Source organism: Stegostoma tigrinum, chromosome 25 (assembly GCF_030684315.1).
Source record: "Stegostoma tigrinum isolate sSteTig4 chromosome 25, sSteTig4.hap1, whole genome shotgun sequence".
NCBI classification, from domain to species: domain Eukaryota; kingdom Metazoa; phylum Chordata; class Chondrichthyes; order Orectolobiformes; family Stegostomatidae; genus Stegostoma; species Stegostoma tigrinum.
This window is the reverse complement of record NC_081378.1, coordinates 35,209,495-35,225,738: the sequence shown is the minus strand read 5'-3', so window position 1 is coordinate 35,225,738 and position 16,244 is coordinate 35,209,495. Positions and strand designations below refer to the sequence as shown.

Here is a 16,244-nt window from a genome sequence, read left to right as displayed (position 1 = left end):
TTATTTCTTGAGGGTGCTATTACTATAATGTTTCTCCTATTCACTAAAATAAATTGTCAAATAAAGGAAGGGATGTTAAGAAATCTGAAACTACCTCTCAGAGAAATGTTCTTACAGTAGTCTTGAGTCTGAGGCATGACTTACTATTTACTTTGTGCTAAGTTTTTATGAAATGCACAGCCATGTAAGTAGTTTGTACATATTCTGCTAGGTATTGCATTTGATACATGAGCAGAGTTCCTTTTTTGCCAATGAGAAGTATCTCTCTTCAGCGTCTTTCCTCTCCAGCATCCTTGAATGCATTATTGGCACCAAAATCCATTTCAGTTTTTCCTGAATGCCATGCTTAAATTCTTCAAATCATGTTTCCATTCTGTCGCAGTCCTGAAAACTCTTATCAAAGTCACAGCATCCTGTGTGATGGTGATAAATGCAAACTTTGGTTGACAACACTATTTTCCAGTTCCTTTCCATTGCTACCCAGCTAGTTTGAATGTCCTTACTCTGTTCCATTCTTATCTAATTGTATTTGCAATGGCTTCTTTTTCCTGCTGATGTACTGCTCCTTCTGACCGCCAATGATCTATCCTTGGTCCCCACCTATTTCTCATCTACACGTCCCCAGTGGCAATATTATCTGCCAGCTCCTTATTAGTTTCACATGTGCAGATGACACCAAGCTGCACCCAACACAACCTCTCTTGATTCCTTCACTGTTGCTAAATTATCAGACTGCATATCCAGTACTGAATGAGCAGAAATTTCCTTCAATTAACTGTTAGGAAGATTAAAGCCATTGCTTTTTGTCTCCAGCTCTAAATTCCGTCTGTCTGCTACTGATTCCAAACTTTTCTCTGTTAGTACTGTTTGCAACCCTGCTGTCACATTAGAGTGAGAAATGAGGTACCGATCTCATTCATGCCAGTAGTAAGACTGTCTAGTTCCAACTTTTGTCTGGTTTTGGCCCTGATTCAACTCATTAGCTGACAAAACCTTTGTGCCTTCATTTCCTTTGGATTTGATGTTCCATTGCACTCTTGGGTGCTTTTCTATATGTACCTATTTGTAGGCTTGAGGTCTTCTAAGACTGTTGCACATAGCTCAAGGGGATGAGATTGATTGAAAACCGTCATCCTTGCTGTCACTGTGCTACTTTTGGCCCTGCTAGTCAGGCAGTATCTTGCTTAAAAATTCTCATCCTCATTTTCAAATCCCCAAGGCCTTACCCCTCCCCTACCTGTGTTTGCTTGCAACCCCGTAAATCTTCAAGGTACGTGTCTCCCTTGCCCCTCTGTTTTAGCCTTTTTATCCCTGCTTTTGATTGCACCATCATTGGTTGCAGTGTCTTCATTTGCATTGGCCCAAGCTCTGGTAATGTGTCTGTGCACTCTTTCCTGTCTCCTTTTAATGCCTTTCTCTTTGACCAAGTTTTTGGTTATCTGACCTAATCCCTTTCTGTAGCTCAATGTTATCATGTGTTATGCTTTTCCTGTAATTCACCTTGAGGTGTTTTATGATATTGCAGGAGTATTATAAATGTTAAATTATCAAGTGATCTTTATAGTATTTTAACTAGGCTGTTTCAGAAATGAGGAATAACACAGCTGGTGCAAAATAACATGACTACCAGTAGCTCAGTTGACATCTCTACCAGCTAGTTTTAATTGATATTGTTAGTTATGCTGCATTTATGAAGGGACTTCAAAAATAAGTGGAAAAAATTGTTGGATGGAAGAATTTAATAGTATACATCTTTTCTAACAGTCAATGTCTTTCTTCACTTTCATAACAGTTGGAAAAATGGAGAAGTGTTTTTGCTGATTTTGGTGCAATCATTTTCTTTTTCTCTGCCACCACACTTTTTTGTTATTTGTAAATTCCTTTGTATGACTACAAATTCCGTTTTGCGATTCCACAATTGGTTACCTGTCTTTAAAGAGAAAGGAACCCTCAAATGTCTTACTCACTTGAAATTTACTTCTCAGCTATTCTACAGTTCATTATCTGTCCATGTACATTTCCTCACCTAATTGACAAATTGCAGTTCATGCAAATTTTATTCGTGTTGCCAGCAGCAGTTGTGGAAGCAAGGTCATTGGGGTCATTTAAGAGACTGCTGGACATGCATATGGTCACAGAAATTTGAGGGTGCATACATGAGTATCAATGGTCGGCACAACATCGTGGGCTGAAGGGCCTGTTCTGTGCTGTACTGTTCTATGTTCTATGTTTTATAATTGTACAATCTTAAGACCATTTATTTCTTTCCGTATTAAATGTATTTGTGAAGGAATAAACTATGCATAACTTTAATCTTTTGTTCAATTTTATGTTTCCACACTTATGAAAAGTAAACCACGTATAGTAAGGTGACAGATTACAGTTACAGGTTTGCCTTGCCTACAGCTATGATCCTCTTCCCTGAAATGTTCCTCTACCTGTAGCTTATGCTGGCACTTGCTGTCTGTGAAGTGACAAGCTCAAATAGCCTGTTGTGGGCGTGTGTGTGAAGGTGCTGGTGGGTGGGGGAGACAAACCTGAAATTCTGTGGTTTTGTTGCCGTCAACTATCTGTCGGAATGATTGATTTTAGAATGTTCTGTTCATTTTTTGCGCTATTACTGTGTGTCCTATTTTCTCCATTTGAACATGTCAAAATAAAATCTCAAATTTGATTTCATTCTTAGATATAGTTTCCTTCTCAAATCTGAGCCACAAGTATAATATTTCTAAATATTTCATATGTTCATTGCCTTTTTTTTGTTCAAGTCAACTGACGTCCAATGGAGTAACATGGTGTGGGACATGAAAACGAAATGCACACCTAACAGAGTGCAGAAAGTTCAGTTTGTTGTCGACAAGAGAATTTCTGGGATGGATGATTCAATTGAGTTATTAAAGTGTAATGAAGATTTACCCTCCTCACCGAGAAATGCAAACAATGACCAGAGTATGGAATATGGTGAGCCATTTCTACAGAATTTGAGATGTTTTTGTTGCACTGTATGTTGATCCAGTGTTTTATTAGGTAAATTGTCAAAAGCTGAAAGTTTGCCCCTACTTTGCACATGAAATCAAAAGCATTTAGTAACAAATGTAGCAATGCTGTATTTGTCTAAACCTAGCAGTTTTAAGATCACATGCACTGAGTTTTCTGTTGTGAATGATTTTACTATTATGTATGGTTCCAACACATGCCTGCTTTGTCTTTTGTACTGTAATATCAAGCTGAGTTGAGTTTCTAGGCTTCACTTATAATAATTTGCTTCTCCTATCATTCTTCAAGAAAACATAAGGAATAACAATAATAATGTGTACTACAGTGTATTCACTTAATTCTGAAAAACATAGTTGAGAGATTTTAGGAGCATAGCTATCATTGTAGTTAAATTATACTATTGAACTACTGAACACTGGAAGATGAAAAGTATTATATCTAGGTAAAAGGCAGGGGAATTTTGTTGAAAAAGCTGCACAAGCAAAATGCTCTAACTGGCTTCCATATATAGCAAATGTTACACCAGTCTATTAACAGGCTGTGAATATCTGTTCCTGCTGCAGTCCCAATAGATTTAACACAGGTAATTGGTAAAGTAACAATGTAGGTTTCATAGGACAACTGGTTAAATTTAAAAACACAGCTATCAAAAACAGAACAGCTTTTTTTTTTCAAGTATAGGTCTAATTTAGTGCCTTTTTAATTATAGATTATATGGATTAGATTTTGAGTTTCTGGATATTTGGTCCTGCCGGTCTGTGTTGTTCTTTAAGCACCAAACAAACATGCTTCCTAACCAACATGATGTAACCATATCAATATTTTGTTGAATTTCTTTCCTTTGCGTGTTTACCCAATTCCCCTTTAAGTGCATCTTTTTTTTTTAAGAAAGAGGTTTCTGCATTTGGATTCTGATATTCGGACATAAGTTATTCTTTGACCTTTTGCATGGGTATGGAACTTCAACTTTGTTCTCTCCCACAATTTGGTTAAATCACCAAATACTGAAAGTTCTTTGATAATAAAATGTGAGGCTGGATGAACACAGCAGGCCAAGCAGCATCTCAGGAGCACAAAAGCTGACGTTTCGGGCCTAGACCCTTCATCAGAGAGCTCTCTGATGAAGGGTCTAGGCCCGAAACGTCAGCTTTTGTGCTCCTGAGATGCTGCTTGGCCTGCTGTGTTCATCCAGCCTCACATTTTATTATCTTGGAATCTCCAGCATCTGCAGTTCCCATTATCACTGAAAGTTCTTTGTTTTGATGTCAGTGTCTCACTTATTATGGAAGCAGAAAATAACTTCAGGTGTATAGTGTAAGCATAAATCGTTTTTTAAGTCAATCATTGTACAAGCAAATGCAGAGGAGAACTCCCTAAGTTCTAATCTAATAATAAAAACCAAAAGAACTGTGGATGCTGTAAATCAAGAACAAAAACAGAAGTTGCTGGAAAAGTTCAGCAGGTGCAGCAGCATCTGTGAAGAAAATCAGAACTAACGTTTTGGGTCCTCAGAACTGTAGTCTAATAATGTCTTTTCAGGAAAACTGCTCCCAAGCTACCACTATAACACCTTTTACACCTCCAGTAACTCTGTCATTCTTCTGAATGAGATTACTAATTAGTCCCTGGCCATGAGCAATTTTCTAATCCAGATAAATTGATATTGTCCAAAATCATTTTGATAATCAGTTCTTTATAGGCTGCACAGGGGGAGATGTTCTTTCTATCAAAATATGAACAGTAAAGTGTTTAACTTGATGTCATAAAGAATTGATTAATTTCATTTTTAGTGTTAACTCTCATCATTTTAGTTTGTATAGATGAAATGTGATCTGCTTCCTTTTGTGTTCAACACCACCTGTTTGATAGTCTGCATTCGAGGTCATTTTACATGTAGTCAACGAAAAGGAGTGTGGAATTTCTGAAATAGGAACATTGGAGCGCCTGTTTAACTAGGATTTTGATTAATAGAATATGTTCATACATGTCCAGGCTATTTTCATAGGGAAGGTGCCCGTTCTCTCTCTTTCATTATATTATAAATTCAGTATTTCCTTCGTGGTGGGGGTAGTGAATTTGGACAAGATTAAGCTTTCATTTTCATCTTCCCTCGCTTTTCATCAACAGGTTCCTGTCAGGTGGGCAGGATACTGATATTCATTTGTATGCAGGGAGTGAAGATGACTTTCAATGCCTATTTGATTGTAAACAAGATAAGAACAAGCTTCTTTAGTTTAGAATAGTTCAGAAAACAAATACTGGAGGAGGCTGCAACTGTTTGAGAGATTTGTGTTGAGTAAGTGCAATTTGTATCAATAATGGATAAATTTATTTATATATATGGAACAACGACTCTTTTACCATCAGTGAACATACCCTGTAATTCTAACAATTTAACATAAAATTTACATTGTGTTTGGATGGAAAATAATAACATTTTACTGTTTCTCACCAAAGACTGCTGAAACTTTGCAAATGAATGCAAAATATTCATCCAATAGAACAGGTGTTTAGCTGCAAAATGTGATTGACTAAAAAGAAATTTAAAATTTGATCTGGTTTTGATTCAAGTACCTTTCAATGAACAAAATCATACCTTTGCATTTATGTAGTGTCTTTAATTTATAAAGTCATCCAAGGAGATTTACCAGGCCAATATCCTACAAAAGGAGGCACAAGATAATATGATGACAGTTGATCAAAAATTCGGTTAGAAGCAGATTTTGAGTGTTTATAAGTGGGATAAAAAGATGGGGAGGTTTATGGAGGGAGTTCCAGATTTTAGGGCCAAGGCATTTAAGCACACTGCCACCACTGATGGGTCCATTAAGATCCAGGAGGTGTAAGATGAAAACTGGAGAAGGGCAGGAACACTGGCTGTAGACTTGGAGATATTTACAGAGATGGGAAGTGGCAGGGACATTGACGAACTTGAAAAGAAGTGTGAGAACATTAAAATTAATTTGCATTAGGTGAGCATTACTATTTCAAGTGTTAGGACAGTTTGAGCAGCGTAATTTGATTTTAGGAAATGTTATAATATGGAAATTATTATTAAGTATGTCTGTCTAATTTTCTACCTATCTTATGCAGATGTTAACTGCAAAATATTCACTACTTCCTATGCGTTTGGGCAACATGTCACAGACTTAAATGCAACAGCTTTACTGATTAAAACTGGGACGGGAATAAACCATTCAACTCCGAGTTGCTTTAGCGTTGGTTAGTATGGCAGACTGAGATTGATTCCACGATCAGTTAAACCGAGTGCTTGAGGGAGACCTGGTGAAGAGAACTGAAGTTCTGCAATTGCACCCTAATCTAGACCTCTGCTTCCTGTGAGCACAAGATCTTGGAATTGCACATGCTGTTCTGACTATCTTTAAGGTTGTTTTATGCATTTTTGCCTGCCACGTAATGCATTACTCAGTGTCAGTGACTTCAAATTATTTTTACAGCTGCAACATTTTAGTGATGCACAGATTTAAGAAAAGTAATTTCTTTTGCACATTGTCTGACCGTGAACAAATGAATATTGAGTTTGTGTGTTTCTTGTTTGGTTTTTAGACGATCTTCCAGAATTGAGAGCTGTAGAGACTGACAGAGCCATACCTGCAGCCTTCCAGTTAAGCAGTGAAGTGTCTCATCAAGAATGCCCGAGGTCTCCTCGTACCGTGTGCACTTCTAGATCACCTGATAGTGCCTTGCCACCTTTTACAAGTGAATCTGATGTAAATTGGCTGACTGAACTGGCTAATATAGCCACTAGCCCACAAAGTCCTCTCATGCAGTGCACATTTTATGACAGGTTTGTCTATAATATCAGCCAGACGAACACTTTGTAATGACTGAAGATGTATGAATTTTGGTCACTTTGGGATGGCTTCTTAGAACAATAAGCTCTGAAACCAATCAGCCAACATAACATTCTGGATCTGATGATGTGTATATAACAGGTTAATTTGCAACCTCATTCAGGAGCCTCTAGGCATGAATAACCTGATTGAATTATGCATTCACTTTGAGTATTGCATTCTTTTGAGTTTGTTTCATATTCCTTAAGCTTAAGTAAGCACAGTTAGGAGTGTATGAAGCCAGAGTTGGCTAAAGTGGACTAGGAAAAGTAGAAAATATTTCCTAACTCTCTCAAAAAGAAGTATTCTCTTGAGAAAGAAATATTTTATCATAAAAATGCACCATCCGTGACTAACGGTTAAGGGTCTTATTCACTTGAAAGAAAAGACTCTCAATGCTGGAAAGATTAGTGATTGGCCCCCATTTTACAACCAGTAACAAATTACTCACAAAAGGGAGAAATTGTAGAATGAAACATAATTAGGAAGAAACAGTTAAAGCTGCTCCTACCAATATATAAAAAGAAGTAGCTAAATTTAGCACTAATCTGTTTTACCCTGCAGCAGACAAATAGTGGGAAATAAGGAAATGGCAGAGACTTTGATCAAGTACTTTTTATATTTGTATTCATAGTAGAAAATAAAAGATCATCCTATGAAACTCAGAATAATGGGGGAGGGAGTGATTGGGGAAGAGAGAGAATGAGAAACTGAACTATCACAATTACCTTGGAAAAAGTATTTAAAAATCTCGTGGAACTATAGACTCCTGAACCTGATGGCTTGCATCTTTGAGTCTTCAAGGATGTGGCTATGGCTATGTTGGGTGCGTTGGTTATAATCTTAGATTTTGGAAAGGTCCTGGCAGATTGGAGTGCATATGTAACACAACTATTCAAGAAAGGAAGAAAAAGAATGAAGTGTGTATAGGTCTGCTAGTCTGACATACATGCTGGAATCCATCAGTATGAGATAGTAGTGGGACAATTAGAGAATCATAATATAACCAGACAGAGTCAACATGCTTTACTGAGAGGAAAGGTGTATTCATTTGTCAAATACAAATGTGGGGACATGGGAATCTGTTCACTTTGGCTGGATGAATAGAAAAGCAGAATACTGTTTAAATGGAGAAAGACATCTGGATGATGGACAAAAAGGTCTTTCTTCAGAATAGCAGCTGGTGACTGGTGGAGTTCCACAGGGGTCAATGTTGAGGCCATAACTATTCATGTTATACATTAATAATCTGGACAAAGGAACGGAGGGCATTGTTCCTAAGTTTGCACAAGACATAAGGATAAGTGGTGGCACACGTAGTGAGGAAGTAGAGAGGCTGCAGGTAGACGTGGACGTGATTAGGCAAGTGTGCAAAGACGTGGTAGATTTAATAGACTGTGGGAAAGTTTGAGATCGTACATTTTTGTAAGAAGAATAGAGATGTAAACTGTTTTCTAAACGGGAAAAGCTTCGGAAATCTGAGGTGCAAAAGGACTTTGGGAATCTTAGTTCAGGATTCTCTGAAGGTTAATATGCAGGTTCACTTTGCATTTGCCTTCCAAACTATCATTTTAGCATTTATTTCAAGAGAGCTGGAACACAAGCAATAGCTGTATTGTTGAGGCTGTATAAGGCTCTGCTCAGACCACATTTGGAATATTGAGAGCAGTTTTAGGCCCTGTAATTAAGGAAGGTTGTGCTGGCTTTGGAGGGTGCTCAAAGGAGAATTACAAGAATGATGCCTGGCATGAAGGGCTTGTCATTTGCAGAGCATTTGAGGGCTCCTGGTTTGTACTAATGGAGTTTGGAGAGATGAGGGGGAATCTGACTGAAACTTACAGAATACTAAGAGGCCTACATAGAGTGGATATGGAGTAGATGGTTCCACTAGTACGAGAGTCTGGACACATCCCTTGGAGTGAAGGGATGACCCTTTACAACTGAGATCAGGTGGAATTTATAGAATCCTTATGGTGTGGAAGCAGGCCATTCAGCCTGTTGGGTCCATGCTGACTCTGCAAAGAGCATCCCACCCAGACTCTCCCCCAACCTATCCCTGTAACCCTGCATTTCCCATGGCTAATCCACCTAACCTACACATCCCTGGACACTATTGGCACTTGACCTGCACTTGTTTGAACATGGGAAGATACCGGAGCACCCAGAAAAAACCATTGCAGACACGAGAGAAGTGCAAACTACGCACAGGTGCGCCCAGAATCCAATCCCGGTTCCTCGCGCTGTGAGGTAGCCTTGCGAACCAGTGAGTCACCATGCTGTCATTTTTTATTTTCTTACTGGTCTGAACATCTACTTCCCCTCAGTCCCTCCACTTGCTTACCTGCTGATCTAGTTCCTAGTCCCCTGCCACTCTCTAAACCCTCCTGAATAGCATGAACAAACCTGTCTGCGAGGATAGTGGTTCCCTCCAGTTCAGGTGCAACCCGTCCTTCTTGTATAGGTCGCCCCTGTCCCAGAAGTGGTCCCAGTAATCCAGGAACATGAACCCCTGCTCCCTGTACCCAGAGGTTTAGCCGCCTTAAGCAATGAGTTCCAACCAGTGGAAACTGTCACTGAATGTAATTAAGACATTAATTCTTGATTTAATAAGAGGATCAAAGATTACTGGGAGAATGGCGTTGAGAACCAGAACAGACTTGATGGGCAGAATGGCTTAATTCTGTTCCTATTTCATCCGGTCTTGCTCTGGGTACCCTTGTATATGAATTTGAAAGTGTTAATATGCAGTTACAGCACATAATTAGCAAAACTAGTGGAATGTTGACCTTTATCGAATGAGGGTTGGACATGTTAATATAAGGAATTCTTGTGACAACTACGATTGCCTCATTGGTGTGACAGGACCGAGAGTACTGTGAATGATTTTGGCCACGTAGAGGAAACATAAGCTGGCATTGGCAAGAGGAGGTTCACTTAGTTAATTATGGGGATGAAGGGGGTTATCTTTAAGAGCAAAGGATAAGCAATTTCATCCTATATTTGAGATTAGAGAAATGAACGAGAATCTCGTACATTCATATGGGATCATATGGAAGCTTGACAGGATAGATGCTGGGAAGATGTTTCCCCTTGTAGGGAAATCTAGGACTAGAAGGCAAAATTTAAAAGCTGATGAAGAGTCAACAGACTTAAAACCTTAACTCTGCTTTCCTCCTGCAGAAGCTGCCAGACCTACTAAGTTTTGACAGCAATTTCTGTTTTTGTTTAAAAATAAGCAGCCTCCCTTTTTAGGTCAGTGATGATGAGGAATTTCTTTTAAGGGTCATATTGTCATTTGAATTCTCTTCCAAAGAACTCAGTGGAAGCTGTGTTGTTGAAGAATTCAAGACTGCATTAGATAGATTTTCTGATTGGCGCAAATTGAAGGTTGTGGGTACAGGCTGGAATGTGGAGTTAAAACCATGATCAGATCAGCACAATCATATTAAATGATAGTGGGGGATAAGTGGGTGAAATGGCCTTCTCCTGTTTCTTTTGATCTTACATTATCTGAAGCAATTACTACCGCTATTTTATATTTCAGTTAGGCATTCTTCTTTGTTTGCTTCCAGTACATCGACTGCTTTTGATGACCCTTGAACAACTCCTCCATTCCATACTTGAGTCTTTCTATGAATTGCTTTGTCCAGTGGCTACAGTACATGAGCATATTGGTCACAGGTATTAGGTCACAGAAGAAGGTAATTTCACCCATTGAGTTTTTGTTAGCTTTCAGCAAAGCAGTCGAGTCAGCCCCATTCCTCCTCCAAATGTAATAATTTGCTTCTGTGGTTTAAGAGATAAGAATAAAAGAAAGGAGCAGGACGGGCCATTTGGCCCATTGAGTGTGCTGCACAATATTTACAAAGATTTAAAGTAATTTAAACATTTTCACATTAACTTCAGCCCTAATCTGTTTGTTTATGCCTTGACTATTCATTTTGTTGCTAATGTTTTTAATGGTGTACATGAGAAAATTGACTCTGTTAAGCAGGCAATGTATTAATAGGGTGGAGATTCTTTTTCTGTGGTTGAAAGGGGATTTGTGAAATTGAATTTTAAATTGATAAAAGCTTAGACCACTAAACTTGCTATAGTGTGGTAAATATTAGCACTTGAATGTACAGTACAAGAAGATAGTTGGTGCATGTCTCAGCCTTTGAATGCCCAAGTGGATTAAAACAAATTAAGCTGGATGGTTACAAACATTAATAAAAAGACAGTAGGTTTCTTAGAATTGCAAAGATGTCTATCTTTAATATAATGTTGTAAAGTAAGTTTAGGTGCATATATGTGGCTTTTCAGTTGTATTTTACAGCTACACAGTCAGTAAAAGTTTGACTACAACATGAAGCATTTTTATAAATCATTCCTGGGATTTGACTGTCACTGGCAAGGCCAACAGCATCTGTTATGCATTCCAAGTTGCCATTACTCTAGTGAGTAGCCACCTTGAATTGTTTCAGTCCATGCAGCGTAGGTACACAAAGACTTTTTGGGTTAAAATTCCTTCCATAGTGACAGTCAGGGGTATAGTTCCAAATCGGAGTGCAACGATCAGTTCATAGCTCGACCGTTGACCTTTAAAGTGAAGGGATGATCATTGAAGTGGAAAATGGTTCTGCCAAGGATGCTGCTCAGAGGAACACTTGCTACAATATCTTGGGGCTCAGATGATTGGCTCCAGTAACAACAGTCGTCATTTTTGTGCTAGACACCAGAGAGTTTTTGCCCAATTCCCTTGATTTCAATATTATTTTGGCTGCTTGATGCTTTAGTCTGTAACATTGTGTCTTGATGCAGAGAGCATTCATTGTCCCCTTGCCATTGAAACCTGTGTGAATGAAGAAGGCTGCATTGGGTCTGGAGTGAAATGGTCCAGTATTGGTGAGCAAGTTATTGAGAATGTGCAGCTGGTTTAGCATTACCAGCCACACGTTGCTGGTGGAAGGCCTCATGTGGTGCAGTAATTGTGTGCCTCATGGGTTCAAGTCCCAGCTGTTCCAGAATAACATCTCTGAACAAGTTAATTAGAAAATATATATTAGACAATAATTTGACAGTTTGAATTTGTTCTCTTGGTGGACAGGATCACTGTGCTACTAAATTGCTCAGTAATCTGCCATCCAAAGGTTTGAATAGGCTGTGCACAACCCCTCCACTTAAAATCTTTAAAGGACCACTGACTTCTGGTTTTTAAAAGAATTCTGCACCAAAAATGTAAAATCAAATAGGATTACACTGGACAGGACGTAACTGATCCATTTTCCATTTTGCCAGGCAGACGGCAAAATTGTAGCTGTACTGGGACGACAAATCTCTAATTGAAGGTGTCCATCCCTGAAACCATTTTGATCATGTTTTCTGCCCCTCTAGTGTCCTGAATACTGCTTACACTTCTCTGCATTTTAAATTCTTTCGGCCACATGTCTCCACATTCCACCAGTTTGCCGTAACTCCTCGTAAGTTGCTACATGATTAGGGTGTGGCACAGAACAGTGGCTTCAGTCCTTGTATTGGCAATGGTAGTTCAGACAGAGTGGATAGCAAGACAATTTTTTCCCCCAGAGAGTGGGGGGCTCAGTTACTAGGGGTCACGATTTCAAGCTGAGAGGGGCAAAGTTTAAGGGAGATATGCATGGATATGTCTGGCTGCTTTGCTTGACCTCCAGCTGTATGTAGATAACATTTATCTCTCTGCTCTTTTATTTAAACTGGAGATGGTTCACTAGACTGGTTTCTGGGATAGGACAAAGAAAATTACAGCACGGGAACGGGCCCTTTGTTCCTCCTAGTCTGCGCCAATCCAGATCCTCTACCAAAACCTGTCGCCTATTTTCCAAGGACCCGAATCCCTCTGCTCCCTGCCCATTCATGTATCTGACTAGATACGTCTTAAATGATGCTATTGTGCCTGCCTCTATCACCTCCCCTGGCAATGCATTCCAGGCACCCACCACCCTCTGCGTAAAGAACTTCCAGTGTATATTTCCCTGAAACTTTTTCACTCTCACCCTGAAATTGTGACCCCCTAGCAATTGGGTCCCCCACTCTGGAAACAGATTCTTGCTATCCACCCTGTCTACACGTGTCATGATTTTGTCAACCTCAATCAGGTCCCTCCTCAACCTCCGTCTTTCTAATGTAAATAATCTGAAGCTACTCAACCTCTCTTCATAACGAGCACCCTCCATACCAGGCAACATCCTGGTGAACCTCCTCTGCATCCTCTCCAAAGCATCCACATCCTTTTCGTAATGTGTCGACCAGAACTGTATGAAGTATTCTAAATGTGCTCAAACCAAAGTCCTATACAACTGTAACATGACCTGCCAATTCGTGTACTTAATACTCTTTCTGAATGAAAGCATGCCATATGTCTTGACCACTCTATCGACCTGCGTTGCCATCTTCAGGCTACAATGGACCTGAACACCCAGATCTTTCTGTGAATCAGTTTTTACCCAGGACCTTTCCATTTACCCTCTAGTTCGCTCTTGAATTGGATCTTCCAAAATGCATCACCTCACATTTGCCCAGATTGAACTCCATCTTCTATTTCTCCACCCACTCTCCAATCTATCTATATTCTGCTACATTCTCCAACAGTCACCTTCACTATCTGATATTCCACCAATCTTCATGTCGTCTGCAAACTTGCTAATCAGACCGTCTGTACCTTCCTCCAGCTCACATGTATATCACAACAATGGCGGTCCCAACATGGATCCCTGTGGAACACCACTGATCACAGTTCTTCATTTTGAGAAACTCACACTACAACTCTGCTGTTGTCCAGCAAGTTCTCCATCCATCTAGCTAATATACCCTTGACCCCATGCAACTTCACATTCTCCATCAGCCTACCATGGGGAACCTTATCAAACGCCTTACTGAAGTCCATGTGTATGACATCTACAGCCCTTCCCTCATCAATTAACTTTGTCACTTCCTCAAAGAATCCTATCAAGTTGGCAAGACGTGACCTTCCCTGCACAAAACCATGCTGCCTATCACAAATCAGTCCATTTTCTTCCAAATGCAGATAGATCCTATCTCTCACTATCTTCTCCAGCAACTTCCCCACCACTGACTTCAGGCTGACTGGTCTGTAATTACCTGGATTATCCTTGCTACCCTTCTTAAACAAGGGGACAACATGAGCAATTCTCCAGTCCTCCAGGACCTCATCTGTGCTCAAGGATGCTGCAAAGACACCTGTTAAGGTCCCAGCTATTTCCTCTCTCACTTCCCTCAGCATCTTGGGTTAGTTTCCATCCAGACCTGGGGACTTGTCCACCCTAATGCCTTTTAGAATACCTAACACTTCCCTTCTTCCCCCACCCCCCCCCCCCCCCCCCCCCGCCCACACACACACACACACCATGCCGACTTGAGTAATCAAACATCTATCCTTTACCTCAACACCCGTCATGTCCCTCTCCTTGGTGAATACTGACACAAAGTACTCATTAACAGTCTCTCATTTTCTCTTTTTTTCCCTCCTTTTTTCTTTGGGTGGGCCAACCCTTTCTCTAGTTACCCTCTTGCCCCTTATGTACGAATAAAAAGGCTTTGGGATTTTCCTTAACTCTGTTTGCTAAAGATATCTCGTGACCCTTTTTAGCCCTCCTCATTCCTAGTTTCAGATTGGTCCTACTTGCCTGATTATTCTTCCAAAGCTTCATCTGTTTTCAGTTGCCTAGACCTTATGTATGCTTCCTTCTTCCTCTTTGCTAGTCTCTCAATTTCACTGTCATCCATGGTTCCCTAATCTTGCCCTTTCTATCCCTCATTTTCACAGGGACGTGTCTGTCTTGCATTCTCATCAACCTCCCTTTAAAAGCCATCCACATATCAAATGTGGATTTACCTTCAAAAAGCTGCTCCCAATCCATATTCCCCAGCTCCTGCTGAATTTTGCTGTAATTGGCCTTCCCCCAATTTAACACTCTTCCTTTAGGACCACTCTCGTCTTTGACCATGAGTATTGAAAAACTTAAGGAATTGTGATTACTATTCCCAAAGTAATCCCCTACTGAAACTTCAACCTGACTGGGCTCATTCCCCAACACCAGGTCCAGTATGGCCCCTTCCCGAGTTAGACTATTTACATACTGTTCTCTAAAACCCTCCTTACAAATTCTGCTCCATCTAAACCCCCAAAAACTAAGTGAATCCCCGTCAATGTTGGGAAAATTAAAATCTCCTATCACCACCACCCTTTTGCTCCTATATCTTTCCATAATCTGTCTACATATTTGTATGTCTATCTCACATTTGCTGTTAGGAGGCCTGTAGCGCAGCCCCAGTGTTGTTACCGTACCCTTTCTGTTTCTGAGCTCTGCCCATATAGGCTCACTGCTCAAGTCCTCCATCGCGCCCTCCTTCAACACAGCTGTGATATCCTCTTTGACCAGTAATGTAACTCCTCCACCCCTTTTACCTCCCTCTCTATTCCACCTGAAGCATCAGCATCCTGGGATATTTAGTTGCCAATCTTGCCCTTCCCTCAACCAAGACTCAGTAATAGCAATAACATCATACTCCCAGGTACGAATCCAAGCTCTTAAGTTCATCTGCCTTACCCACTACACTTCTTGCATTAAAACAAACGCACCTCAGACCACCTGCCCCTTTGCATTCATCACCCCTCTGTCTACTCTTCCCCTTAGTCACACTGACTTCATTATCTAGTTCCTTACAGGCTTTACTGTCCACTAACCTTCTCATTTGGTTCCCATCCCCCTGCCACATTAGTTTAGACCCTCCCCAACAGCATTAGCAAAAGCACCCCCCAGGACATTGATTCCAGTCCTGACCAGGCGTAAACCGTCTGATTTGTAATAGTCCTACCTCCTCCAGAACCGGTCCCAATGTCCCAAAAATCTGAACCCCTCTCTCTAACACTATCTCTCAAGCCACTCGTTTATCGTGCCTATTCTTTCATTTCTACTCTGACTAGCATGTGGCACTGGTAGCAATCCTGAAATTGCCACCTCTGAGGTCCTACTTTTTAAACTTGGCTCCTAATTCCCTAAATTCTGTTTGTAGGACTTCATCCTGTTTATTACCTACATCATTGGTGCCTATATGCACCACAACAGATGGCTGTTCACGTTTCCCCCTTCATCTCCTCCAGTTGATATGCGACCTCCCTGACTCGTGCACCTGGGAGGCAACATACCATTTGGGAGTCTCGTTTTCAACCACAGAACTGCCTATTTACTCCCCTTACAATCGAATCCCTTATGACTATAGCCCTTCCACTCTTTTTCCTGCCCTTCTGTACAGCAGAGCCAGCCACGGTGCCATGAATCTGGCTACTGCTGCTTCCCCTGGTGAACCATCTCCCCCCACAGTATCCAAAACTGTATATCTGTTTTGCAGGGA

The 16,244-nt window shown here is 40.4% G+C and overlaps 1 protein-coding gene across 1 annotated transcript in view; it reads left to right on the top strand.

The window, feature by feature from the left end:
- The window catches only part of hbp1 (HMG-box transcription factor 1), a 49,831-nt gene that overhangs the window by 7,065 nt on the left and 26,522 nt on the right, over positions 1 to 16,244 (top strand). The window contains exons 2-3 of the mRNA XM_048554081.2: positions 2,769 to 2,961; positions 6,565 to 6,805. Coding sequence (XP_048410038.1) covers positions 2,769 to 2,961; positions 6,565 to 6,805 — 434 coding nt within the window. The remainder of the gene's footprint in view (positions 1 to 2,768; positions 2,962 to 6,564; positions 6,806 to 16,244) is intronic.